Genomic DNA, 26,212 nt, shown 5'->3' on the forward strand with positions numbered 1-26,212 from the left:
ATGATGAAGGTAGTGATGATGATGATGAAGGTGGTGGGGATGATGAAAGTAGTGATGATGATTATGAAGGTGGTGGGGATGATGATGACAATGATGACAAAATAATAATGATTATGATCACAGGAAGCAGGAAGTTAGCATTCAGGTGTACCAGGCTTTGTACTAAATCCTTTGCCCATTTATCTTACTGACTCACACTAACCCTGTGAAGTATATATACCACATTCATCATACTTACAGATGAGCAGAGACGGAGTTTGGCCACCTGTCCAGGTACACAGCAAGGAAAGAATGAAGCTGGGGCTTAACTCAGGCATGATATTTCAAAGCCCCAGTCTGAGCCATGTCTGATACAGACACCTCTAAATGTTCACTTAAAGTTTTTCACCATATAGGGGTGCCCGGGTGGCTCAGGCGGTTGAGCGTCTGCCTTTGGCTCAGGTCATGATCCCCGGTCCTGAGATCGAGCCCCCATCGGGCTCCCTGCTCTGCGGGGAGCCTGCTTCTCCCTCTGCCTCTGCCTGCCTGCTCCCTCTGCTTGCATTCCCTCTCTTTCTTTCAAATAAATAAAGAAAATCTTTTTTAAAAAATTTTTTCCACCTTATAAACAAAAACCATGGTTCCCTCTTGAGCCATAGATTGGCTATCAGGCCAACGTTTTACCCGGCTAATGCAATTTTGAAGATACATAGGAAAATGCAGGAAATTGCTGTTTTTAGCCATCTAATATGTAAGAAGAGAGACTCGTCCCATCCCCTCCCACCCCCGCTGCACACACACACCGTCCTTTCTCTTGATGGGCGAGCAATAAGCAGGCACAGAGATCTGTGCCATTAACCTAATTGTTACACTGCCCTGTATGAGACACAGCTAATCACATGTACGCACAATGATGCTGAATCAAACAAAACCGTCACCTGCTAGCAACACAATAACAAGGCCCTACTTTATGGCTCAAGACTGAAGTCATAACAAAGTTTATCCAACCAACCAAGGGAGATGGTCCCCCAACCGCCCTGCACCTCACGATCCCCCACACTGTCTTAAAGATTCAAATCCAGAACGACTGAATCCAAATCTCCAGGGGGTGAGCACGAGAATCTAATTTTTTTTAAAGATTTTATTTATTTATTTGACAGAGAGAGACACAGCGAGAGAGGGAACACAAACAGGGGGAGAGGGAGAGGGAGAAGCAGGTTTCCCGCAGAGCAGGGAGCCCGATACGGGGCTCAATCCCAGGACCCTGGGATCATGACCTGAGCCAAAGGCAGACGCTTAACGACTGAGCCACCCAGGTGCTCCGAGAATCCATATTTTTAAAAAAAAACTCTCCGTGGTCCTGAAGCCGTGGGCATCTGGCCACTGCTTGCAATCATTCCAGAGGGATTTGAACAGCAGTATCAAAGACGCTCCTAAAGGATGCTAAGCCAAGACGTGCTCATGTCCTTAGAAAGGGCTTGATAACAGCCCTTTTCCCTGGGAATTGTTAGTCCAGGGTCTAACACAAACTGTCACTTGAGCCCTGGTAGCCCACTATAAGGATGTTCCCAGACTATGTTACTTGGTTCCCCAATGTCAGTTAGGGCTGTAGCCGTGATGTGGGTCTCTGGCTGTCCTCCTTCCATGTGGATCCAACAGGTGAAGCCAGGAAGCAGCAAGAGTAACTTTGATGTGGCGCTGTGGGCCCCCCGAGGGCCTTCTCGGTGACTCTGTCCTGCCCAAGAGGAAGGAAGCCCAGAAGTGTAAGGTGCAGGGGGACACTCAGGGCTAATAAGGACAAAAAGAAGGCATCGGCTTTGGCAGTTGGGGTCTCACTCATGTCCTTTCTGGAACGGTCTCAAGAGGCCACGTGGAAGTGAGAGCCAGGCAGGTAGCAGTGGCCGCAAATAGCAGAAGAACCTGCAAGCGGTCGTGAAGGAAGCGGGAGCGTGAGGGGCTCCGTGGTGCTGGCGGGGGAAGCGAAGGTTTCTCCCTCTCGCCTGTTGGCTGCTCGTGACCTTGACATGGCCTTCGGTCCCTTAGTCCTCTTCGTGGCATGTGACATCTAGCGAAAGAAACAAATTATAGTGGCGAGAGCATGATGTGAAATCAGAGAGCTCAGGGTTTCCATTCTGGTTCTGCTGCTCATAGTCTGCATGACCTTGGGCAAGTCCAGTGGTCTCTCAAAGCTGCGGTTTCTGCAGCAGAAACAGTTGATAACCAAACCCGCCTTTCAGGGAAGCTGCAGTTGCTAAATCAAAGATGGCCATAAAGCCCCTGACACAGAGAGCACCCTTCCTAATGTAAGAGCAACATCATCACCGTTTCTTCCTCAAACCCTGGCCCTCCTGGCTCCAAGATGCTGGAGTAGCCAGCTTGCCCTCCCTCTGCACCTGCGCACTGCAGTCTGCAAACCCACCCCCTCACAGTTGTCACCAAACAGTTCCTAGACACGGTTTTGTGTTAGCCCACACTGAAGTCGTATTCATGGACTCAGGGGGAAAACCAGCCAGAGGACAAGAGGGCTGCTTCCATGAGCATTTGAGGAATGCAATGCCATATCATTTATTGGGAAAGGATTCTGCAATATGGTTTCTTAGTTATGCACAGAACTGCTTAATGCCTGGGGGCCGGGAGCAGGGGAGGGGAAGGCAGTAACCTCTGCCACCAAAAAAAAAAAAAAATCATACCTTAGCAATTTTCTACAAGTTAACTTCTAATTTTCCAAGGCTCTAAAACACCTGGGCCCTAATCAGTGGTCAGCAGGTAGTCAGAGTTACCTCTCCCAGGAGACAGTTGGCTGAGTGTCAGGCAGTCTTCTCTCCTCTCTTCTTCTCCTCTCGCCATGAAACTAAAAAGCATTTCATACAGTCCCCATTCTGCCTTGTTCCTGACATGCTGGGGGATTTCTCCTGCCCCAGGCTTTCTCCTCCTGTCTCTGATGATTACACGTGGGCATTTCCACCACCGTGTCCTTGGCATCTTGTCTCACATGTGCTCCTAAAGCACCTCCGTAGCTTCAGGCATCTGTCTGCCGAGTGGGCACTGAGGTCTCTCGACCCCACTTCAGGTCCCCACACCTCCAGCTGCTGCGGGGATTTCTCCACCGGGCTGCCCAGCCAGGGACTGGACACCGTGGGCCAGTAGGACATCCTTTCCCAATACCACATCTCCTTCCCATGCATCACTCCTTAATTTGATAAGTGTCCCCACCCTAGTGCAGGGGGACTAGCCAGCGTCAGTGAGAGCCTGCCCCCATGCTGCTCCAGGCTTCAGACCGAAAGCCCTCCCCATGCTCCAGATCTGTCTGTGGCTCCACATTGGCTCCTGAAGGACCACACTGCAGTGGGAGCATGGAGGCTTAGGAAGCAAACAGATTTATGTCTGTCTTTCCAGCTATATCTCCTTGGGGAGGTGATACAACCTCTCGAGGCTCATTTTCTTCATCTGCAAGAGGACGGATAGCATTTGCATTATATCATGTGTGGGGTTATTGCAAGGATTAAAGGTGATAGATATGGTGTGTTTGGCACACAGTAGGTTCTCAATAAATGGCACCTCTTATTATAATAAAAACTACCTGTTTAAGACCGTTTGCAGTATGCCTACAACTTTCTGTGTTTCACCTGTAAAATAATGTCTGTGTCCCCTAACACTGCAGGCTTCTCTGACTCTCTTGCTGGTTTGCACATGACACCTGGAGCCCTCCTGAACAGGTGTCTTCCTTCCGTTTCCTGCTCTGTTCACCATGATGGTTTATATAACATTTGTCACACCCCTAGTATGTAGTAAGGCCATTCCCTCTGTCTAACGTGGCCCCATTATGCCCCTCTTTATTTATTCAAATTCTGCCCATCACTTGTGAAAGCACCTGCTTGGATAGTCACTTCCATTGAGTCTTCTCCACCCTTCCAGAGTCCTCTGTGCGCCCTATTCCAAGAGACTCATGTATTCTTTCCTGGTATCGCTCCTAAACACCAGCTGCTCTCGTAAAGGGGCGTATCACTGTTTGCGTCTTATCATCCCACTGGATTTTCACATTCCGAGACCAGAAGCCCGGTTTTCCAATGACCCTTGCCGCCGAGTGCTGTAGTCACTGGGTCAGTCCGTCCAGTGGTTTGGAGTGCCCGTTATGAGCTCAGCCAGCCCTGGGTACTGGGAAGAGGATGCTCAGGGATGCATGTTGGGCGGCATTTTCTTTAGCCTGTGTTAAATGTGTCTGCTCTGAATGTTAGGTCTGAAGCCACAGAGCTTGTGACTTCCTCTTTTCACCTTTGCATCCCTGTGGGATTACACCTGATGTTATTATTTCAGATAGAATGACTTATTACTCATTCTCTCCCCTGACTTGTCTGAAATTTAATCTCATGGGTCATGCAGCCACGACGCCTAAATATTGAACCTTGAAGCACTAAAGCCATAACTTGACATTTTATCAGTTTGTTAAACTCTCTTCTTATTGATCAGATTTGGTATCCAGAGTTTGTAACAAAATCGTGTGTATGTTTGTATGTGGTTGGGGTTGATCACTAGCCTCTATGAATTGAGAGATTTACTATATCATCCCCTAAATTTATAAAGTGTGATGATAATCTAGCCATCTTCTTGAGCTGATTGGTGTCACAGATGCACCCCTCACAGACAGAGCCTAGAACTAGGTTCCTAGTTCTAGGGACCAGGGTTCTCTTTTCTCAGATTCTCTCAGCCCTGCTCCTTGGCCAGCCCATTTTGTCTTTCTTGTTCTTCACCTCCAGATACAATATAGTAGGCCTTGCTCCCCAATAACGAGAGTGGACAGGAAGTAGGGAGTTACAGCAACCAGAAAACGTATGGTGATCCTCCACGGAGGGAAGCGTCAGCCAGCCAATGAGCCTTCACTGAGCACTCGCTGTGTATCAGTCAGAGTTCAGGACACCAGCCCTGCTGCTGGCCGAGGAAACCCTAGATTAGATGGTTAATGAGCACAACACCCAATGACCTATCATCCCAGCCAGGATACTTCGGAGACAGAAGGGCATTTTATAATTTCCCTAGGACAATAGATATAGACCAGTTTTATCCTAGGTGTTTTAAAGGATAGGTTTTTTTCCCTAAGGTGTCCAAAGCCCAGCAGATTAGGAAGTGACTGCCATGAGAAAGATAGTGTGTTCCTCCCAGATCCAGATCCCAAGAGGAGGGTCCGGTGACACCCTGCAGGGCCACTCGGGGGGTGTGGGGGAACACCAGGGCTGGTCAGGAGGCAGAGGGAGCAGGGAAGACATGGACAAGAACCTTTACTGTGGTTTCCATGGGAAGGAATGGGTGAGGCAGGGCGAACAGGCTTTGGATCAGCTGGTTTGAACAATTTCACTGGGCTCTGGGCTACAGGAGCTGTCCCTAGTTGTCTGGTACCTGGCCCAGGTGTGATTAGGACAGGGGAATGGTGGCCAGGAGTGCGAGAGCCCGTTAGAGGAGGTAGCTGGGGGTGCGGGCTCTGCATTAGTTGGTTCGCATGTGAAGGGCATGCTGGAGTTGTTTACTGTCTCGGGGGATTAGCTAGCCCTGGGAGGGGCAGTCCCTCTGGTGTCCGTGAGGCCCCACAGGTCAAAGCCTCAGAATAAAATAATGTCAGAGACACAAGGCAAACCAGGACGCATGGTCATCCTATCAATAGGAGAAGTTTGTCCTCTGTGCCCCCTCCCACCACCCCTCTCGGTACCGCATCCCGCCCATTGGCCTGCCTAGGGCCCTTCTCCCCCTCGGCATCCTGGGAAAGTGCAGGGTCCCTTTGCAGCAGCCCATGCTTAGCCCAGGAGGTGCCAACCTAAGGCTCCAGATCCTGACTGGCCCCTCAAATGAGTAATAGAAGTTTCGGTGTTTCTAATGCTGTAGAAACTGTCCACGCATTTAAAATAAAGAAGAGGTGTGCTTTCTCCCATTACACAAAAGTCTTCAAAACCCAGAGTCTGGAAAGGAAATGCTGACAAAGCAAAACCTTGAAGGTGAAAACAGAAATTGCTGCTCTAGCATGTTCCTTTCCCCTCTTGTACCATGAATCAAAACCTCCTGAGCTACCTCCCACTCCGAGGAGATACCGCAGGCCGACTGGCAGATCCATCTCCATTCACTCTAGTGTGCAAATGGTTACACAAGAAGTATTTTGTTACTCCTTCCAGGTGTGGAGTTTGCAGTACCCTATCCCAAGGGGATGGGGATGCTGGGTGCACAGCCCTTTGGGAGGAGTTCTTGTCATACCTGCTGGGCTTCAAGTCCCACTCACCCGTTCTTATTCTCCATGCTCTGGGGATCAGAAAAGAAAACAGAGAAAACTGGTATTTTGAGAGGAAACTATTTCTCTTCGCATGCCATAATTTTTATCCTTCTCCGAAAGATCAAGCATATCAGTATAAATCCAGTTTTCTGGTTCTTAATTATCCTTCAATAATGTGCTATTGAGAGTCTCTGAGGCTTCTTGAAGTTACTCTCTGAATCTTTTTCTTGGGCGGAGCATAATATCCTTTATCAAAATAAACATGTTATTCACCCAGCTGAAAATGCTTTTTTATTTTTAAATATTTTATTTATTTGAGAGAGAGAGAGTGTGTGTGTGTGCACGAGTTGGGGGGTTGCAGAGAGGCAGAAGGAGAGGTAGAAGCAGACTCCCAGGGCGCCTGGGTGGCTCAGTTGGTTAAGCGACTGCCTTCGGCTCAGGTCATGATCCCGGAGTCCCGGGATCGAGTCCCACATCTGGCTCCGGCTCAGCGGGGAGCCTGCTTCTCCCTCTGACCCTATCCCCTCTCATGCTGTTTCTCTCTCTCTGTCAAATAAATAAAAATAAACAAAATCTTTAAAAAAAAAAAAAAAAAAAAAAAAAAAAAAGAAGCAGACTCCCAGCTGAGCAGGGAGTCTGGTTCAGGGCTCGATCCAGGACCACAAGATCGTGACCTGAGCAGAACACTGACACTTAACAGACTGAGCCACCCAGGTACCACTGAAAATGCTTTTATTTTGGCAACATGTCAAACCTTTATATATGCACATGTCCAGAGGCAGAAACTTCCACCCAGGGGAATTCTGCTGAGCAATCCTCATGAGAAGTACAGACTCCTCTATAAGAACATATATCTCAAGGTTGTTTAGACTGATAAGGAGCCACCCACATTTTGTGATTGAGGAAACTGGATGCATTCAGACCCTGGAAAATAATGAAAACTAAAATTCTACACACACACACACACACACACACATACATCTACAAATGATATGGGGAAAGGTTCATGATGTATTTTAAAGGAAAAATGGGCTATAAAAGATAATATGTATAGTATATGTAAAATTTTTAAAAGACTGAAAATATATGCATAAAAATGTAGACAGTGATTATATCTGGTGAGGGACTGCAGATGATTTTTATCATTCTTTAATCCTTTTCTTCATCTCTCAAAATTTTATTAATGAATATGTACATTTTGAAATGAGATTTTTGAAATACACCTTTAAATAGTGATTGCAATCATATAGTGGTAGCAAAAATGAGAAAATTAGAAACTTATTTTATGTAATTTCCACATACATATTTAAATTAACATTTGGGTTTGAATATGAAAATTAAACACATTATATATGTACATACATAATATATTATAATGCAGTATTTTAAGCCCACACAATTTAAGGAATAATGATTTTCGAGCAATAAAGTGAACACACGTGCACCCCACCCACCATAAGAAACAGAGCTTCAAGTTGATCTCTGACATTTGGCCATGAGCCCTTAACCAGCCTGCCTCCCTTGTGCCCAATGTGACCACTGCCCCACCCTGTATATGAATCACCTTCTGTATGTGTTTAGATTTTTAACATGCCTTTATGTTTTCTTGCTCTCTAATGAGTGTTATTTAAAAGCACCAATATTTTTTATCACAAATTTGTGTTTCAACTTTATATAAAAGAAATAATATTGTATGTAGTTTTTGCAACTTGCTTTATATTCCTTCAACATTATGTTTTTGTTGTTTTATGACACTCAGTGTGCTGATGTGTATTCCTGAGTCCGTTCATTTTGAAGATGGTGTGGTATTTCATGGTTATAAATATGCCACAATTTATATTTCCAGCGAACTGTAGATGAATACATGGGTTGTTTATAATTTCTTGCTGTTAGAGCCAGGATGCTGTAGACATCCTTGTAACCACCTATCTCCTGGAGCAGGGACTCTGAATCTGAGATGCAAGAGTTCATGAATAGAATTCAGGGGTCCATTAACCTAGATGGGAAAAATTGCCTTGTATTTCCATTAACTCCTTACTAAAGTTCAATATTTCCTTTAATTATGAACACTGACCATAAACTAGAGTAATTTTAGCTACCTGTGACTCAATCCAATAGAAGTTACTTACGTTTTCATATCAAGTTACAGTTGTTGCAGATACCCTAAAACATCACTTATGTTCATCACAACCTCAAAATAATGGTAATTTTACATCAACCACTAGATCCTGCTAACAACACAGCACATACAGTACTATGCCAAAAAATCTATTATTTAATAATGATATTTCAAGATAGTTAGTGTTCTTTGAATTTTATATTTTGCAATTTAAAACATTCTGAGAAGTCCCAAGACTGCCAAAGGGAACCATGGTACAAAAAGAAAAGTTAGGAACCCCACTCTAGACCAGGGGCAGGTATGGTAGGTCCAATAATGGCCCTTAATAGATAGATGCCTGCACCCTACTTCCTGGCCCCTAGGAATATGGTACCTTACCTGGCAGAAGGGACTTTGCAAATGTGGTAAGGGGGTGATTCCTAGATGATGCAACTGGGTCCCATCTAATTGCATGAGCCCTCAAAAGAAGGGAAACTTTCCCAGATAAAGTCAGAGAGATGGGGTGGAAGAAGAGGCAGGAGAGATTCAAGCATAAGAAGGACTCCTCCTCCAACTTTGCGAGATTGTTGATGAAGGGAGCCAAGAGCCAGGGAATGCAGGCAGGCTCTAGAAGCTGAGAATGACCCCCAGTTGACAGCCAGCCAAGAAACAAATCCTCAGTCCTGCAGCTGCCTGAAGCTGAGTTAAATGAACGAACATGACTGTTCTGATAAAACTTTATTTACAGCATAATGGCAAACCAGATTTGGCCCATGGGCCATCGTTTACCAACCCTTTCTCTAGATTACAGTCCACTTCACACCTACTGTGAATACTGAGCTCTTTGCAGTCATTTCTGCCACTTTATATTTTCTGTATCTTTCTATATTTCTATATTTCCATTTCTTGCCTTCTTTTTGATTTTTTGTTTGCTTTTTCCATTAATTCTATTTCTTCCTTGTTTGGAAGCAAAATACTTTCTCTTTTTTTAATGATTACACTGGAAATTTAAATATGTCTTAATGTAACAAAGTCAGTGACCCTCAGCCTAAATAATATAAGCACCTAGAAGCCACTGAATTCTTTTACTTGTATGCAATTCTTATCTAGCGTTTTAGTTCTACCTTGATATTTTTAAACCAGTAAAGTGAACATGATTTTGATAGTTTTATATAGTCAATATTTGCTTTGATTTACCCACACAGAACCATTTCCTTTTCTCACAGTTTCTTCTTGTGACTCAGGTCTTCCTTTGGACTTTATCCTATTTGGTTGTTCCTTTAGTGAAGGTCTGTTGATGAGAAATACTCTGTATCTTATGTCTGAAAGTGTTTTTATTAATACTTATTTTGGAAATTATTTTTACTTATATGTCGTTCTAAGTAGAATGGTACTCTTTTAGTACTTTGTGGATATTATACTACTGTCTGTTAGCATCCATGGGTTAAGAAATCTGCCATCAGAATAATTGTAACCTCTTTGTAGTTAATCTGTTTTCTTTGCCTCTCTGTCTTCAATACTGTTTCTCCTGCATGCTGTCTATTATCTTGGTCTAGAACTCTAGAGAAGTGTTGTACCTTCTTGCTCTGTCCCCACTAACCCTTACTCTCCTTTTCATATTTTTTCCTGTTCGCTCTCTGATCTGCAGTCTGTGTAATTTCTCCAGCTTCATCTTCCAGTTCACAAATTCTCCCATCATTTGTATCTAATTTGCTATGTAATCCATCAACTGAGTTTCTAATTTTAATCATTGGTTTCTTTGTGTTCAAAAAAATGCAAAAAAGCAAAGAAATAGGTTTCTTTTTCAAATCTACCTGGTTAATTATAATAATCTCTTATGCCTTTACCAAATTTCTCATACTTTTATTTCTTTGAGCATATCAAACATACTTACTTTGTACTCCGTATCTGATCATTCCAATATGAACTGCTGGTCAGATTCTTCAGTTTTGTATTTCTGCCACTTTCACTCATGATAGCTTGTATAGCTCCCGTTCTAGGTAACTTTTTTTATTGTGATCTCGGGCTCTTTGGAATTTTATTTGCATGGTTTTTTTTTTTTTTTTTTTTGAAGTTTGGGTTTTTAAAGCGCGTTACTGTATAGAAAATAGTTTTGCTTCAGCCAGGTTCCTGGATATGCTACCAGAGTATCCAGAATATTTCAAATTAACTTCCTAGCTCAGGTTCTTTTTATTCAGCTGATCAGTAGTATGAATTCTTTTCACAAAACCTTGTGTATGAGGCTTAGTGGTTAGGAATTCTCAGAGAGGCTTTGTCTGCCCAACCTGCCTCACCATAAGGCTGAAACCAGCACAAAGCTTTATTAATTCTTATCAATTCTCTCTTCTGGGAAGACTTTTCCCCCTAGTCCATCAGCTGAGGAGGTCACCCCTCAGGAGTCTAGGTTGTCTATGTGTAATGGGAAAATTTGATTCCACTTCCACCTGCTCTGGCCCAGGTTTTCTCTGTCTGTACTCTTGGGGCCTGTAAAAAGCCAGACTCTGGGCAGCCTGAGACCAGGAAACTAGCCCCATCACAAGCCCCAGATTCCTCCCTCCCTTCACCAGGAGGATTTTCTCTTTCTTGTTCTAGCCATCAGGGATTTCCTTTCCTTTTCTACCAGATTAGCCATGCATTAAGCAAAGACTTTTCTTCCATATTTCATCCATCATTTTTAGATGTGGAGACCAGGGAGATATTGCACTCAGTGTACAATGTGCCATATTGCTGAAAAGCAACATTTTGAAATTAGTTTTTAGTAAGTAAAGTATATATGTCTCTGATCTAGATGCCCCAGTAAACAATTTTAAAGCCTCGCTTTACACTTAACAAGCTCCTGGACCTTAAAAAGAAAACCTTGGAACATATGGTTGGGGGATGTATTTGCTGTGATATCACTGAGGATTAGGCCCACACGCGAATCTGAGCTGAGCTGATTGGAAGTTGTGTACTTAAGATCCAAACCTACTTACTAAATCTTGCAGCCACTCTCATTAACCACAGCTTTATCACACTGCACTCTCAGCCACGAATGGCCTGTAAATTGTCCCGGGGCCAAAGGAAGTTCTCATACCTATGGTTGTTCTCAGGCATTAAACTTACTCCATTACATCCTAACAAAGTATTAACAAATCAGAGGACACCCTCTGAGTTATAAAGGAAGTCTTTTTTGTGAATGGGATTTCTTTAACAGAAAGAAATTTGCTTCTTCACCGCAAGAACCACCATCAGGATGCACCCCATTGCCCCACCTGGTTCTTGGGGTCTTATTCCCAGGTGATTATCATGTTTGTGTCTCTGTGGGTTGTGTCATTTCTTCGTTCACTGAGCTGCAACATACTGAGTGCCCACTGAGCACCGCCTGGGTACCGGGCACTGTGCCAGACCCTGGAGATGTGAGGACGCAGACGTTATCTTGGCTCTGGACAAATTCACTTTCCATTGGAAATAACAGAAATATAAACACCAGTCACAATAAAAACCACTTAATACTGCAAGTGAGGTATAAACACAGTGATTTATGTCATGAGGAGCACCGGGTCAAAGTGTCGAATCACTATACTGCACACCTGAAACTAATATGACACTGTATGTTAACTATATTGGAATTAAAATTAAAAAATAGGTAAACACAGTTATTTGCATCATAATACACTGTTCTCTTTTTGAGATATAATTGATATGTAACATATTAGCTTTAGATGTACAACATAATGATAATATATATATATATATGTAGTGAAATGATTACCGTAAGTTTAGTTAACATCCATCACCATACAGAGATACAACCTTTTTCCTTCTCATAAGAACTTTTAGGGTCTACTCTCTTTGCAACTTCCAAATATACACTACAGTATAGTTAACTACTTTCATTCCCCAAACCCACCTCTGGCCACCATCAGTCTGTTCCCTGTATCTGTGGGTTCAGGTTTCGATTCTGCATATAAGTGAGATCATATAGTATTTGTCTTTCTCTCTGACTTACTTCACTTGGCATAATGCCCTCAAGGTCTATCCGTGCCGTCACAAAGGGCACAAAGGGCAGGATACTGTTTTCCACAGCATCTGGGCCAATTTACATTCCCACCAACAGTGCACAAAAGCTCCCTTTTCTCCACATCTGCCAACACCTGTTCTCTTGTCTTTGTAACAGCCATTCTAACAGGTGAGGAGATAGCTCATCGTGGCTTTGATTTGCATTTCCCCGATGATGAGAGATGTGGAACACCTTTTTATGTACCTGTAGGCCATTTGTAGGCCTTCTTTGGAAAAATGTCTATTCAGATCCTCTGCCCATTTTTTTTTTTATCAGATTGCTTGGTTTTATTCCTATTGAATTATCTGAGTTCTATATATATTTTGGATATTCACCTCTTGACAGATACAAGATTTGCAAATATCAGGGTGCCTGGGTGGCTCAGTCGTTAAGCGTCTGCCTTTGGCTCAGGTCAGGATCCCAGGGTCCTGGGATCAAGCCCCTCATCGGGCTCCCTGCTCCGCGGGGAGCCTGCTTCTCGCTCTCCCACTCCCCCTGCTTGTGTTCTGCTCTCGCTATGTCTCTCTCTGTCAAATAAATAAATAAAATCTTAAAAAAAAAAAAAAAAAGATTTGCAAATATCTTCTCCCGTTCAGCAAGTTGCCTTTTCAGGTTGCTGATGGTTTCCTTTGCTGTGCAGAAGCTTTTTAATTTGAAGGACTCCCACCTGTTTATTTTTGCTTTTGTTGCCTTTGCTTTTAGTGTCTTTACTGAGATTGAAAAACTTTAACATTTTAAAAGTATTTAGAATCTGATAGTGAAATGCTAAAAGTTGGATGCATACGCAGGGTGGAGGATTCTGCTCACCAGATTCGGCACCTTCCCTAGGGACCTCCCTGCCCTGGGGTGACCAGACGATGACTACTTACTATAGCTGTTATCACTCTCATCCCTTAGAAAACCTGCTAAGCACGATGGTGCTGGGCAGAGTTTGATTCTCAAAGCACAATGCTATGCGTTAGAAACCTGTATGTGAGCATCTTTGGTTTGGGTTTCCATCCTTCAGGTTTTCCAAATTTTTTTTGAGAGAGAGAGAGAGCGCGTGCGCACACGAGCAGGGGGAGGGGAAGAGAGAGAAGACGACTCCCTGCTGAGCAGGGAGCCTCATGCAGGACTCGATCCCAGGACCCTGGGATCATGACCTGAACCAGAGGCAGAGGTTTAACCGACTGAGCCACCCAGCCGCCCCCAGGTTTTCCAAATTTTTCCATTTAATAGGCACTGATGCTGCCATATCCAATGTAAGCATCTGAACCTGGCACTTGACCTTTATTAGTTACTCGGAGGCCTCATTTGTAAAATAAGTTTGGTATCTTATTAGAAACCCCACCATTTTCTCTAGGTTATTGGGAGGAGCAACTGAAATAATAGAAGTCAAAGTGTAAAAAATAATGTTATAAATTTCTAAAGTATTATCATTATTATTTTTAGAGTAATAGAGTATTAGAGCATTTTATGTTATCTGAGTAGTTTTAGTAGTTTCTTAACATAAAAATAGCTCTGGAGATATTTTTAAATAGTCATTACAAGTTAATAAAATGACTTGCGTGCCCATATTAATTTTAAAGCACAGAAGAAAAAAATTTTCTTTGACTAATCTAGAGGCCAAAATGGAAGGATTCTGTTTGGATTAACATGTTGGAACATATTTAAATATAGACCTAGACTACAATTTTTTTGTACTGAATCCAAAAATATACCGTTCTTTTTCTGCCCATGTCATTCAATACTGAAGTAAGCTTAAGAGATTGCAGGGTCTGAGTGATTAGACAGGAGCAGAATGAATATCTACGTGGTTGCATGAAACCTCTCCTCCTCTTCGTGCTAAGAGTCAGGAATAACTCAGTTCTGTAACAATAATAATATTAGCAAACATTTCTGAGAGCTTGCCATGTGATAGATCCTGAGGTAATTCATATGATCACTTAACGGGCATCAGATACTAGTTCCAAGCCTTTCAAGAAATTCACTCAACCCCTGCTACCCCCAATGCACTAGGCATTGTTTACTTCCATCTAAGAGATGAAAACTTTCAGAGAGGTGACAGAGTGTCTTACAGTCCCCCACCTGGACGGGGCTGGGGTTGGAGCCCAGGCAGCTGTCCCCGGACCCACAGTCTTCACCCCTGGCTCTTCCCAACGCCCTCTGCCTTCTGGCTCATGTCAACTTCATTCACTTCTTCTGGATCCTGTCCCTTCTGTGACAACACTTGGAGCGCCCCATTCTCCAGGTGGGAGAATGAAGGATAACAAGAAGTAGAAGAACCTTGAAACGTCCCACTTACCAGCTTTGGGCAACTGTTGAACCCACCTAATCCTCGATGTGAAGGAAACACTAGTACGCTCCCCTGACGAAGCATCGAAGGAAGAAGAGTCCGTAGGGTCTTTATCACTTGCCTGCATGTTTCACACCTGATAGACGCTCTTCATCACAATTATTCAAAACAACCAAAGAAAGGATCTCGCACTATAAAATCAAGCCATGTTTCCTCAACTTGTAAGCAAAGGCCACGTGTCCGGTGCATGTCAGGCCTTGTCCACCACTCGTCAGGTGAGTTTATGTTTGAGCGTCTTGCCTGAAGGCACTCCCAGCGCTAAGAATTTCTTGGACCAGTGTCTCAAAAGAACCTACACGTCAACCCCAAAATAAAGATCTGAGTTTCAACTCTTTCTGTCTTTATTCTGCAGGCTTACAGAGTTGATGAGAAGGCTGCGGAGCAAGCTCGGTGGGAAGAGGCCTCCAAAGAAACAATCAAGAAAACCACCAAGCCCTGTCCCCGTTGCCATGTGCCTGTTGAAAAAAATGGTGAGTCTGGGCTACTGAAAAAGTGAGGATTTGGTGAGCTCTCCTTGGAGAGCACGAGCTGCGTGGTTACTCTAGGAACTCTAGGAGGATATGTAACTGAGGAGCTCAGCACTCAGGGAATTTGGAGCCATTGGCCAGAATGCAAATCTCAGCTCTCCCAGGTCAAGTTTTTTAACTGCCTAAGCCTGAGATCCTCCTCTCTCAAGTAGAGATGAAAACAGAAGCTGCCTCACAACAGTAGAACCGTGAGATGTCATGCATGGCGGATACTCAGCCAAGTGCCTGGCTTAGACAATCAATAACCACTAACTGCCCTTATTAGTAGTAGTTATTAACAGTGTTAGACACTTTGTATCTGGTAAGTTGTCCACTGGTGTAGCCGAAAATATAGATATTAGGGAAACTTCCCAGCCGAATGTTTCTCAGTATTCTGCTATCCAGAGTTACTCAGTAGGGAAAGGGTTACCAGGTCACTCCTGTTGGACGTCCCTCTTGGGTAGTAACAACAACACAAATAATTAACTTGTATTGAGCATATACTGGATGCTTATCCTAAGTTCCCTATAAATATCAGATCATCTAACACTCACAGAAATCACAATATATTCCCATTCACAATCTACATTAGCAACTCATAATTCCTTTTGTAAAGAAATCTGTTTAATATTGTTTAATTACCTGGTTCCCAAATTTTTTGGCCATGAAATTCTTTTTTTTTTTTTTTCCCCTATCACACCAATTTATATACCTTTGAACACCAGCATGCACTTGGGGCTTTGGTTTCTCCATCCTTGCTGTGGGAGATTTAGTGCCTTATATTATTATGACACTTGCCTGCTTCATTAAAATATCCTTTACATGCCTATGTTTCTCAGTACACCTATTACTTTAGCCTTTTACTAACTACTCTCTAAATTTTAAGAATGTAAAGTGACCATTTGGAGATGCCTCTGGATTAACCGACATTAACTGCAGTCAGTGTTTTAGGAGCCCACCTGTAGGCCCTGCTTTGTGTGGGTGAACAGGCTTAGAAACGCGGGATCCATATTTGAACGGCTCTCTTCTTAACCGCACTCCAAACCCAAGACATCACCGCCCAGGAAGGGCTGGGCTGTACCCCCCCCCCACACACACACACTCAGTAAACACTGGAGTAAACACTGGCTATGGGGACACATGGGGGAGCTTGCAGATGGAAGGACTGTCCTTCCCACTCCTGTCCTAATGGACAAGTAGCCCCTGTAATTAATCCACTGAAGGACACGGAGGGAGACCCCCTCAGCTCCACGATGGTGCGTCCATGCTTGTGGCTTCAGTTTCTCCTCTCCCCTTGAGCTCCCAGGGCTGGGATGCCGGCACCGGGTCCCGGCACCGGGGTCGCGGGGCCTGCGGGTGGTCAGCATGCATCCTCCGTGCTCTGCAGCGCTAGTCTGTGCTCAGAGTTCGGCTTTGGGCTGCCCCGTTCACGGTGGTCTGATACCTCGCACCAACCAGTGGGGCACCTGCTGCCATCCATCCGGAATGTGCCAACCAGCGTAGAGCCATCACAGCCCGGAGCCCGGAGCCCGTTCTACGCGTGAGACGCGCGTGCTCGTGTGAGCTAGCGGCGATGTTGTCGCGGGTGAGAAACAGAACGGAGCCCCAGGTACACCTCTTCCCACGTTCTCCTCATGGAGCCTTCGCTGCACCTGCGCGGTGGGCTGCGAACCGATGGCTCGCCAGGGAGTGCAACCGGCAGGCTCAGGAGGGGCCCGCAAGCCTCCGTTTGCTCAGTTGTGTCCTTCAGAAGGTCTGCATCAATGCAAACAAGAGAGCGCCGACACAGCCCAGGGCAGCAGGAATGGGCTCCGCTCAGGCCAAGTCCCTGGCTCAGAGACCATGGTGTCCTGGAAAGAAATAAAATAAATGTGCGCCGTGAGTCCTCGCCTTCCTCTGTGCGCTGGAATGCGCCTGGAAGGTGGGCTGGCATCCGCTCGGGAGAGAGGACGTCAGTGGAACCAGGGGCAAGAACTCGCGGTCCTCACTGCCCCGGGCGGGTGCTGCGGAGGCAACTGAAAGTCAGAGAAGATGCAAAGAACTTTCACCAGGCAGGGTGTGCAGGGCTGATAAACACGGGCCAGTGCCCCAGCTCACACGGATTTCAAGAATGCACATTGAATAGTAAGAGACCATTTTGCTATTACCGAAGGGCAGGAACCTTGCCTGTCTCTCCCCTGGGCCCAGAAGAGCACCTGACCAATACTCCTTGAATTAAAAAGTAGCTAGTAAAGGGGATAACACGTAAACAGATATATTTTTTCAGACTTTATTTATTTGAGAGAGAGAGCACAAGCAGAGGGAGAAGGAGAAGCAGACATCCCGCTGAGCAGGGAGCCCCATCTGGGACTCGATCCTGGGACCCTGGGACCATGACCTGAGCGGAAGGCAGACGCTGAACTGCTTAACTGACTGAACCACCCAGGCGCCCCCTGATTCCCGATTTCTTTGAAATACCAGGATTTACTCTAAATGGAAAGCCCTGATTTTTCACCGATAGATTTTTAACCCATGAACAGAAAAGCTGAAACTTTAAGCTTATTAATAATAAGCTATTATTAATCTAAACTGTTTTTAAAGCATACAACAGAGACAAATGTGAGCTCTACGGGCAAGAAAAGCTGGTTGCATGATCTCATTCTCAAAGTAAATTCATGGCCTGTGTCATGGTCATCTGAAAACCAGAAAGGACTTCTTCCCACAGCAAAGCCACAAAGAAACGTGAGGCTCATTCCCATTTCAAACACAGGCTAAGCCTCACTGCTCCCTCCTGCCATCATCAGTCTGGGAAAGCGTCTCCCTTCCCTTCCACCTAAGACAGATGAGATTCTGCTTCCATTTTCTGATCAACAAGTGCCTGTTGCCAGTTAAATCTCCCTTCGGGTCCTTCAGGAACTTCTACTCCCTCATTAAATCTAATGGAAGAGTCGCTGGCCCCAGCCACGGGGCTGATAGGCATAGGCACATCAGCCAGTGGACATAATTCTCTAGGAGGGAAGCCGTGTTTTCTTCATTTAAAGCCCACAAAGTCCAGTGAAGTTGTCAGCAGCTTCTCACTCACATTTATGTTTACGTTGGCAGAGCTTTTAGAATCAGAGTCCCTGGTGCTTCTCCGTATTATGGGAGCTAGCATATTGCCTTGCATCTGTTTAGCATGGGAAAGTTATAAGAAAGTTAATAACATAAATATTCTCTCTTCCTAATTCCTTTCTTCTTATTCTATGGGGCCATCGTGATTCTAGTTTCTATAATAAAATGTTATTTGCAATGTTAGTATTTTTGAGGATTTGGGTATTGTAGGAGGACATTATATTATTTACATCATAAGCATATAATCATTAAATATGTACTGAAAATTATACAGTCCTGGAATTGTGTAATCCTAAATGGGAAATATTAAGATAAAAGTATCATAGGTGAGTTTTCCCTTTGTTTTCTGCATATTTATAATTTAGAAGTAGTAAAGTAGGGGATTTTAAATGCCCTTAAATTATCCCACAACAAATTCCTTTAGTTACATATTCATAAATATTTTAAATCAGTGGAAGTTCTCATGCCATATTTCTAATAATAAAAAATAAGACAGTTTGGAAGTGATTACCTGGAAAATTTGGCAAGAAAAAATGACTTAACAAGATAATTGGTAAAATTGAATAACAGAACACATCCAGTGTTATGTCAGATTGAAGTAAAGAACTGCTTTTGCCTGAATTATCTAGGAAATCCAGTCAGAAACTATTCTCTGCGTCTAACTTCATATAAGTAACTTCCTCTGCACTCCACTGCGGACTCGATGTCTGAGCCCCAGAAGCAAATAAAAAAATGAATTGCACAAATGCAGGAGGGGGAGGAATTCTAAAATAAGTCCCGGAATAAGGGACCGTTCATCTCATGCTGCAAATGCCCTGTTCCATGAAAGAACAGACCCTGGGTACATCTCAGGCGTTGCCAGTTAGAATTACTTGACCTTGAGAAAATTCTACAGCAGAGTAACACTCCTACTCACTCAGTGCTTTTGAGGAGTAATGAGGTCATCCATGTAGAGTACCTAGTTTCTCCCATCTTAAATACAATTTCAGTAGCATTAAAGAATGCATTCTCCATTTAATACTTATTTTATTTTATTTTTTTAAAGATTTTATTTATTTATTTGACAGAGAGAGACATGGCAAGAGAGGGAACACAAGCAGGGGGAGTGGGAGAGGGAGAAGCAGGCTTCCCACTGAGCAGGGAGCCCAATGCGGGACTTGATCCCAGGACCCTGGGATCATGACCTGAGCCGAAGGCAGGCGCTTAACGACTGAGCCACCCAGGTGCCCCTCCATTAAATACTTTTAATACTGCTTCCCCACCTCCTTTTTCATAAATTTTGCCAAGCCAAGTAATATTATAGGTTATATGTTAAGGAATTAAGTATATTAACATCTATTTAAGACATTAAACAATATACATTTCAATAAGGAATTGACCCCGTCTGTGAAACACAAAGCATTTGTCTCTAAATCCCATTTCAGGAGAAGTAAATAAACTCAGATTTATAAATAAAATTTGTCCTAGATGGGAGTGGCGTCCCTCACCCTCACTCCTTTCTTAATGAATGAACGTCCTAACTTCAGAATGCCCTTGGATGGCTTGTGACATCCCCTTAGAAAGTCATTTCTGGAGCAGTGTGTGGGTGCGGGACGGAGTGTTCTCCGGGTGTTTGCCTGTGTCCTTTGTCTGCCCGCAGGAGGATGCATGCACATGAAGTGCCCGCAGCCGCAGTGCGGGCTGGAGTGGTGCTGGACCTGCAGCTGTGAGTGGAACCGCGCCTGCATGGGAGACCACTGGTTCGATGTGTAGCCTCAGCCCCGCGAGCGGGCGCCCCCTGCCGTCCAACTTGGAAACGTACAAAGGGTCCTGCCATTCCCCGCTCTTTCTCCAAACTCTCTCTCTCTCACGCATGCACGCGCGCACACGCACACACACACACACAGACACAGCACCCCTCAAGCTCCTTCCAAAGCCACAAAAACAAAGTTACAGGAGAAGCTCCTGGGATCCCTTTCTTTGTGCCCTCGAAAAACAACAAGAAGTATTCTCAGGCCTCAGCAGTACGCAGACCGCGGAGCACAGAGGAAGGCGCATCCACCTTTTGTATGGATTGTCATTTTCGCGGGAATTCAAGGCACGCTGGGTTTAAGTACGCAGAGAGAGATTTCTCAGGTTTAATTTCCTGCTTCGTACCTTCAGCAAAGATTGGGAAGAAGCCATTGGTGAGGAAATAGTTCGGAGGGACTATTGTCGGTGGTTCTAAGTTGGCCGACAGTGGGTTCTGAGAACTATATTCTCCACTTTAAGAGCAATGCTTTTATTTAAATTATCAGAGAGCATCTATTCGCAAAGAACCACAGGCAATAGTCAAACTCTGTGTTTATCCCTAAGAATTCTACCTTTATATATCGCATGGATGGAATATCAACTATGCATACATCAGCTTGTCAACTAGTGAGAAATTATGAAAGTTAATTTGAATGTTGAATGTTGACATTATAGGAAAGAAATCAAAACTTCATGTACTTTTCCTTCCATTTAATTATTTGAGACCTTAGGAAGAAATTGTTTTTCTGAAAATATTACGAAGTCTGTAATTTGATTTTAAACATTCACTTTGCAGCTTGGGGAATAAGCTAGTACATTTGGCTTCACTGTAAACTTAATGGGTAAGGTGCCTGTAGAGGAGACATGTTTAGAAATGGCTTTATAATGATTCTCAATGTTAACAAAAGTGCAGGGTGTTAAGGCAGAAATCTTTAAAGAAGGAGCATTTCCAGGGATAACAAAATAGAACCAAGACCGATTCTGTACCAGAAAGGTTTATGCTCTTTCTGCACCTGCCCGGTCCCCCAGCTGCATGCTCCAGGGGCTCGGACCCCCGAATGGGTTACTCCAAGGAGAGCTCTTCTCTAGGGCAATAGAGTCACACCAGAAGATTTCCTCATGTTGACCTGGATCTAAATGGAGTGTTTATCAAGTTTTCTTTTTCTTTTTTTTTTTTTTTTTTGAGGCATTCACAACACATCAAAAAGAGATGTGTTTACACCAAATGTGGCAGACCTCATTTCCTATAGCACAGTGAACAGACAAAAAGGTATAACCACTGTCTTTGATTCTCATTATCCGTCTTCTCAGGGCTTTTCTTTGTAGACATAGCACCAGAAATCCTTGCTGGGGGAGAAAGGGAATGACCTCAGAATATTTCCCAAGGACATCTGTCCTTCTGTCCCTACCCATCCTCCCAGGGACCGTCCTGCCTGAGCGCCCTTTTTTTCCCCGCAGAGGCCAGTCCTGGGACAAGATGGCGTGTGGCAACCACAGTGGCATTAATCAGCCTCATTTGGCTTCACTCTCTCAGAAAATCCAACCTCCCCAACATGACCCCAAAACTGCCAGACTCAGGTCACGAAGCCTTAAAGATCATGGCGAGGGAACGGAGAGCCAATATCTGTAAACGTGAGCAAAAGGAAGGTCACTAGGCATGAGCCCGCATGTCCCAGGGGCTGGTATCAGTGAGGGCGTGTTACTGACAATCCCGGCAAGTAGCTTCTCACACTGACCCAGCAGGACAAATCAGACGGCTCCCTCTGTCGTGTGGAGCAGCCAGTATTTTATATCCACTATAGCTCTTGGATTTAGTGATGCTGTCCTGATTGCTTCCTTCCAAATCTGCGTGCTGTGTTGGGTGTGTGAAGCCCGAACAGGGTTTGCTCTCATGGGTTCAGGCACGGGAGAAGTTTCTAGGGCTTTGCTCCTTTCCTGGTGGTGGTCTTTTTTTTTTTTTCCTCCAGAATAGAATACTGAGACAAGTTAAAGGGAAAAAACAGCCTCTGTAAAGGAATGGGAAATCACAAACCACTATAAAGGAACATGCTTGAACATGAAATGTGTAACTGAATGTGAATATATCAAAAGCATAGAAATAAAATCTTTGCAGAAGAATCTTATTTTTCTCTGAAGCTTGTAAAGGAATATTTGACAACCATGTCTAAGGTTGTACTAGAATTATCAATAAAAAGCATCAATAGAGCTTTTGAGTCCATCTCTGAAGATAGATTTTCGGTAAATGCTGGGGTGTTGGGAGGGCAGCCCAGGACACCTCGCTCCAGGAGCCTCCCTCAGGGCCAGAAGGGATCGCCTGGCTAGGCAATGGCCGTTTTTATCTAAAAAGCAAACCATCCATTTAAAATCTAACGGTGACTTTCCTGCTGTATCAGCAAACTTTTCTAGTAAATGTTTAAAACAGAAGATTGAGTCAGGAAAAACCACAAGGATTCTCTGTGTATTGTTTCAGAAAAGCTCAGTGACTTTGCATTGCTCTCTTCGTGGGTGTGGTGATATTGCATTTCTTGAGAACTATTGCAGTGGCTGGAATGAGTAACAATGAGCCTGTGTTTGAGTAATCTGGAATGGAACATTCTTGGAGAGCTCCTGTACATATATTAGGCAAGCCGCACACCATGAGGGCCCGTTGGTGCCAAGCACCACAGGAAATGCTCTGAAGAAACATGAAGTTTCTAGGAGTGATGGCCCTGGTATTGACACTCATCTCCAGGGTGTAAATTAGAGACCTGATATTGTGAATAGAAATGAATAAGCACAGATGTGGAATGCTTATTTGAAAAGAAACAGCAGGTGTGGAGAGAAGCCAGCATTGTTGGTTGGGTGGTGTTACGTGCGCCCACCACCATCCTTGCTAGGCCATTCCTAGTACCATGGAGAGTATCAATGTCGGTTTTTAAAAGAAAGCCCTATTTCAAAACAACACTGAACCCATCTTCTAGTTACCTGCTGTGAATAAACTGTCCAACCACAAATATTTAAAAGTTTTCTCTGCAGTTTGGATAATCATGCAAAAAAAAAAAGATGAGAACTATTTTCTGGGAAGACATTTGGCACACAGATGCATGGCTCTATCTTGGTGGGCCCACAGTGTTCCCGGATCTCATCATCTGATGTGTAGACTGAATCAACTTTGTTAGCATCAGAGGTAACTGGACCCCAGAAGACGGACTCACACGAGTCCAACGCATAAGAGAACAAAGTACAAAACCTAGAACATCAATTTAAATGCATATTTACAATGAGAAGCTCATGTCCTGATCTTCACACATGCTTTTCCATCTGCCTAGAATCTTTCCAACCTCTTTCTTCACACCCTCTCCTCCCCGCTTTGGCTGGCCGGCCTCAGATCTCCATTTAACCAGCTCCCCCAGAAACCCTTCTCTCCCCATCCTGGCCTTCAACTGAAGGTCCTTCCTGAATGTTCCCAGGGCCACATGACTTCCCACATCAGAGCTGTGTGGTGTTTTTCCCAATACCAGCAAATTCTCCACTTCTCCACACAGCAACGGGGTGTCCTACAAGTCAATTCGATTCTGACACTACCTGGATTGTCAGGCCCCACAGGTAAGAGCTCAGTTTCACCAGACCACCTCCACGTCACACATGGCCCAAGTCCCCGGTTGCCAGCTATGCTTCTCATTGACTGGCTATGAATCTGGGGTCCCCGTGACCCCCTCCTCAGGCTCAGTACCTCACTAGAAGACTCACAAATCTCAGGAGAGTGCTTTACTTACTATTACTGGCTTGTGATAAAGAATCCAAACTCAAGGATCGCCCGAATAGAGAGGTGCATGGGCAGGGATGGGGTGGGATTGGGTGAGTGTGCAGAGCTTAGCAACAACTGGGAAGCTCTCTGAAACCCCTTGTTTAGGGATTTCTACAGAGTTTTCATTAAGTAAGCATGATTGATAATCTCATTGGCCATTAGTAATTAACTCCATCTGCAGCCTTCTGGAGATGGTTAAGGACTGGGGCTGCAAGTTCCAGCCCTCTAATCATGCCTTGGTTTTTCTGGCAAGCAGCCCCCAGCCTAAAGCTACCTGGGACTGCCGCCCCACCCCCCGCAACCACAGATAACTCATTAGCGTGCAAAAGATATCACTCCAGAGAATCCAAAACTTTGGGAGCTGTGTGTCAGGAACCAAATATATATGTCTTATATTTATTTATATTTATTATTATTTACTTGCCTACATATATGTGTATATATATATATATATATATATATATATATATATATATGGCTAAGGAACTGCGTTTTGGAATTCTGAGCAAATCTCCACGGAAAATCAAACTACAATGGAAAGCATCCTTGCTGAGCCTAGACTCAGCGCTCAGTGACTTAGCTCGATGTGTGGACAAGTGACCCCTGGACAGATGTATCATTTTCCATTACAAATGTACCTCTGACACAGGATAGGAACCCCTGGTCTCAGATCAGGTAACCTTACCTCAAAGAGTTTCTGAGCTATATGGCCAGAGGACTGTACTTTTAAACTCCTGTTATGACTGCATTACCCTCCTCGCTCTCACTGCCCCAGTGAGCTCACCTGTACCCTGGCTGTTCCGAGGCTCTCCAGCTGTACCAGCAGAAGCTCACTCCCCTGTGTTTTCTTTCTGTAGATGGTTTGTTTCATCCATGATTCCTGGATTTTTAATTCCAACCTCAGAGGGACTTAGGTGGCATTTTTGAAGGATGCTATTTAGCATCTAATCTCCACTCAGTATTCTTTCCCTGGAAAGTTTTCCTTATGTGTTTATTTATTTTTTTTTAAAGATTTTATTTATTTATTTGAGAGAGAGAGTGAGAGAGAGAAAGAGCACAAGAGGGGGGAGCGGGAGAGGGAGAAGCAGACTCCCCGCCGAGCAGGGAGGCCGATGTGGGACTCGATCCCGGGACTCCAGGATCATGACCTGAGCCGAAGGCAGTCGCTTAACCAACTGAGCCACCCAGGCGCCCATCCTTATGTGTTTATTTTTATTGTAAAATAGTTATTCCATTATTATATGCTTGTTACAGAAAATAAAGAAGGTGAAAAGAAAGAAGAAAAACCACCATCTAGAAATAATTGTTTTGCATCTTACATATTTCCATTTGAAAACATAGGATGAGCATCTACCTATGTCAATAGATTTCTACATTGACAGTTTCCAGGACCTCATCGTGGTCTCCTATATATATACTAATTAAGTTAACAAGTGTATCCTTTAAGCTTTCAGATCTAATTCTAAAGTGTGTTTTTTGTATGTAGTCACTAAACAGTCTGGATATGAAAAGTACTATGCAGCCTGAAAAAACATTTGCAGTATAATGTTAAGGAAAAAGGAGTTTAGGGCGCCTGGGTGGCTCAGTTGGTTAAGCGACTGCCTTCGGCTCAGGTCATGATCCTGGAGTCCCGGGATCGAGTCCCACATCGGGCTCCCTGCTCAGCGAGGAGCCTGCTTCTCCCTCTGACCCTCCCCCCCCATGTACTCTCTCTCATTCTCGCTCTCTCAAATAAATAAATAAATCTTAAAAAAAAAGAAAGAAAAGAATAAAATTTATTAAAAAAAAAAAAAGGAAAAAGGAGTTTACCAGAAATGTGTGTGTGCTGTCACTGAAATTATTTAAGAAATTCTAAAAAAGAAATGATTGAAGAACATACATTAAAATGCAATTTGCTGTGGTGATAAAATTATATGTGATTTTTTCTTTTACTTGTCTCTACTTTCTGTGTTTTTTGGCAGTGTGAAAATATCACTTTAAATGAAAATAATAGTTTTTTAATATCCCGTGACAGAAAAGCATCTCATATTGCTTGCGGCCAAGGAGTGAAGATTTTCCCATCAATAATTCTGCTCTTGGGGCACCTGGCTGGCTCCGTTGGTTAAGCGTCTGCCTTCGGCTCAGGTTATGATCCCAGGGTCTGGGATTGGGTCCCACATCGGGCTCCCTGCTCAGCGGAAGTCTGCTTCTCCTTCTGCTCCCCGCCCCCCACCCCCTGCTCGTGCTATTTCTCTCTCTCTCTCTCTCAAATAAATAAAATCTTTAAAAATTTTTTTAAAATAATTCTGCTCTTGAATTACCTGAACTTTTACTAAAATAACAAAACAGTAGATTAGAGACACTCTACTGCTTCTTTCA

At 44.0% G+C, this 26,212-nt stretch overlaps 1 protein-coding gene across 1 annotated transcript in view; it reads left to right on the plus strand.

Annotated features, from left to right (window-relative positions):
* PRKN (parkin RBR E3 ubiquitin protein ligase) overlaps positions 1-20,948 on the plus strand; it is a 1,046,212-nt gene extending 1,025,264 nt beyond the window's left edge. Inside the window, exons 10-11 of the mRNA XM_021693212.1 lie at positions 15,054-15,171; positions 19,937-20,948. Of these exons, the coding sequence (XP_021548887.1) occupies positions 15,054-15,171; positions 19,937-20,049 (231 nt within the window). The 3' untranslated portion in view covers positions 20,050-20,948. The remainder of the gene's footprint in view (positions 1-15,053; positions 15,172-19,936) is intronic.
* Positions 20,949-26,212: the final 5,264 nt, after the last annotated feature.

This window comes from Neomonachus schauinslandi, chromosome 8 (genome assembly GCF_002201575.2).
Source record: "Neomonachus schauinslandi chromosome 8, ASM220157v2, whole genome shotgun sequence".
Taxonomy (NCBI): Eukaryota; Metazoa; Chordata; class Mammalia; order Carnivora; family Phocidae; genus Neomonachus; species Neomonachus schauinslandi.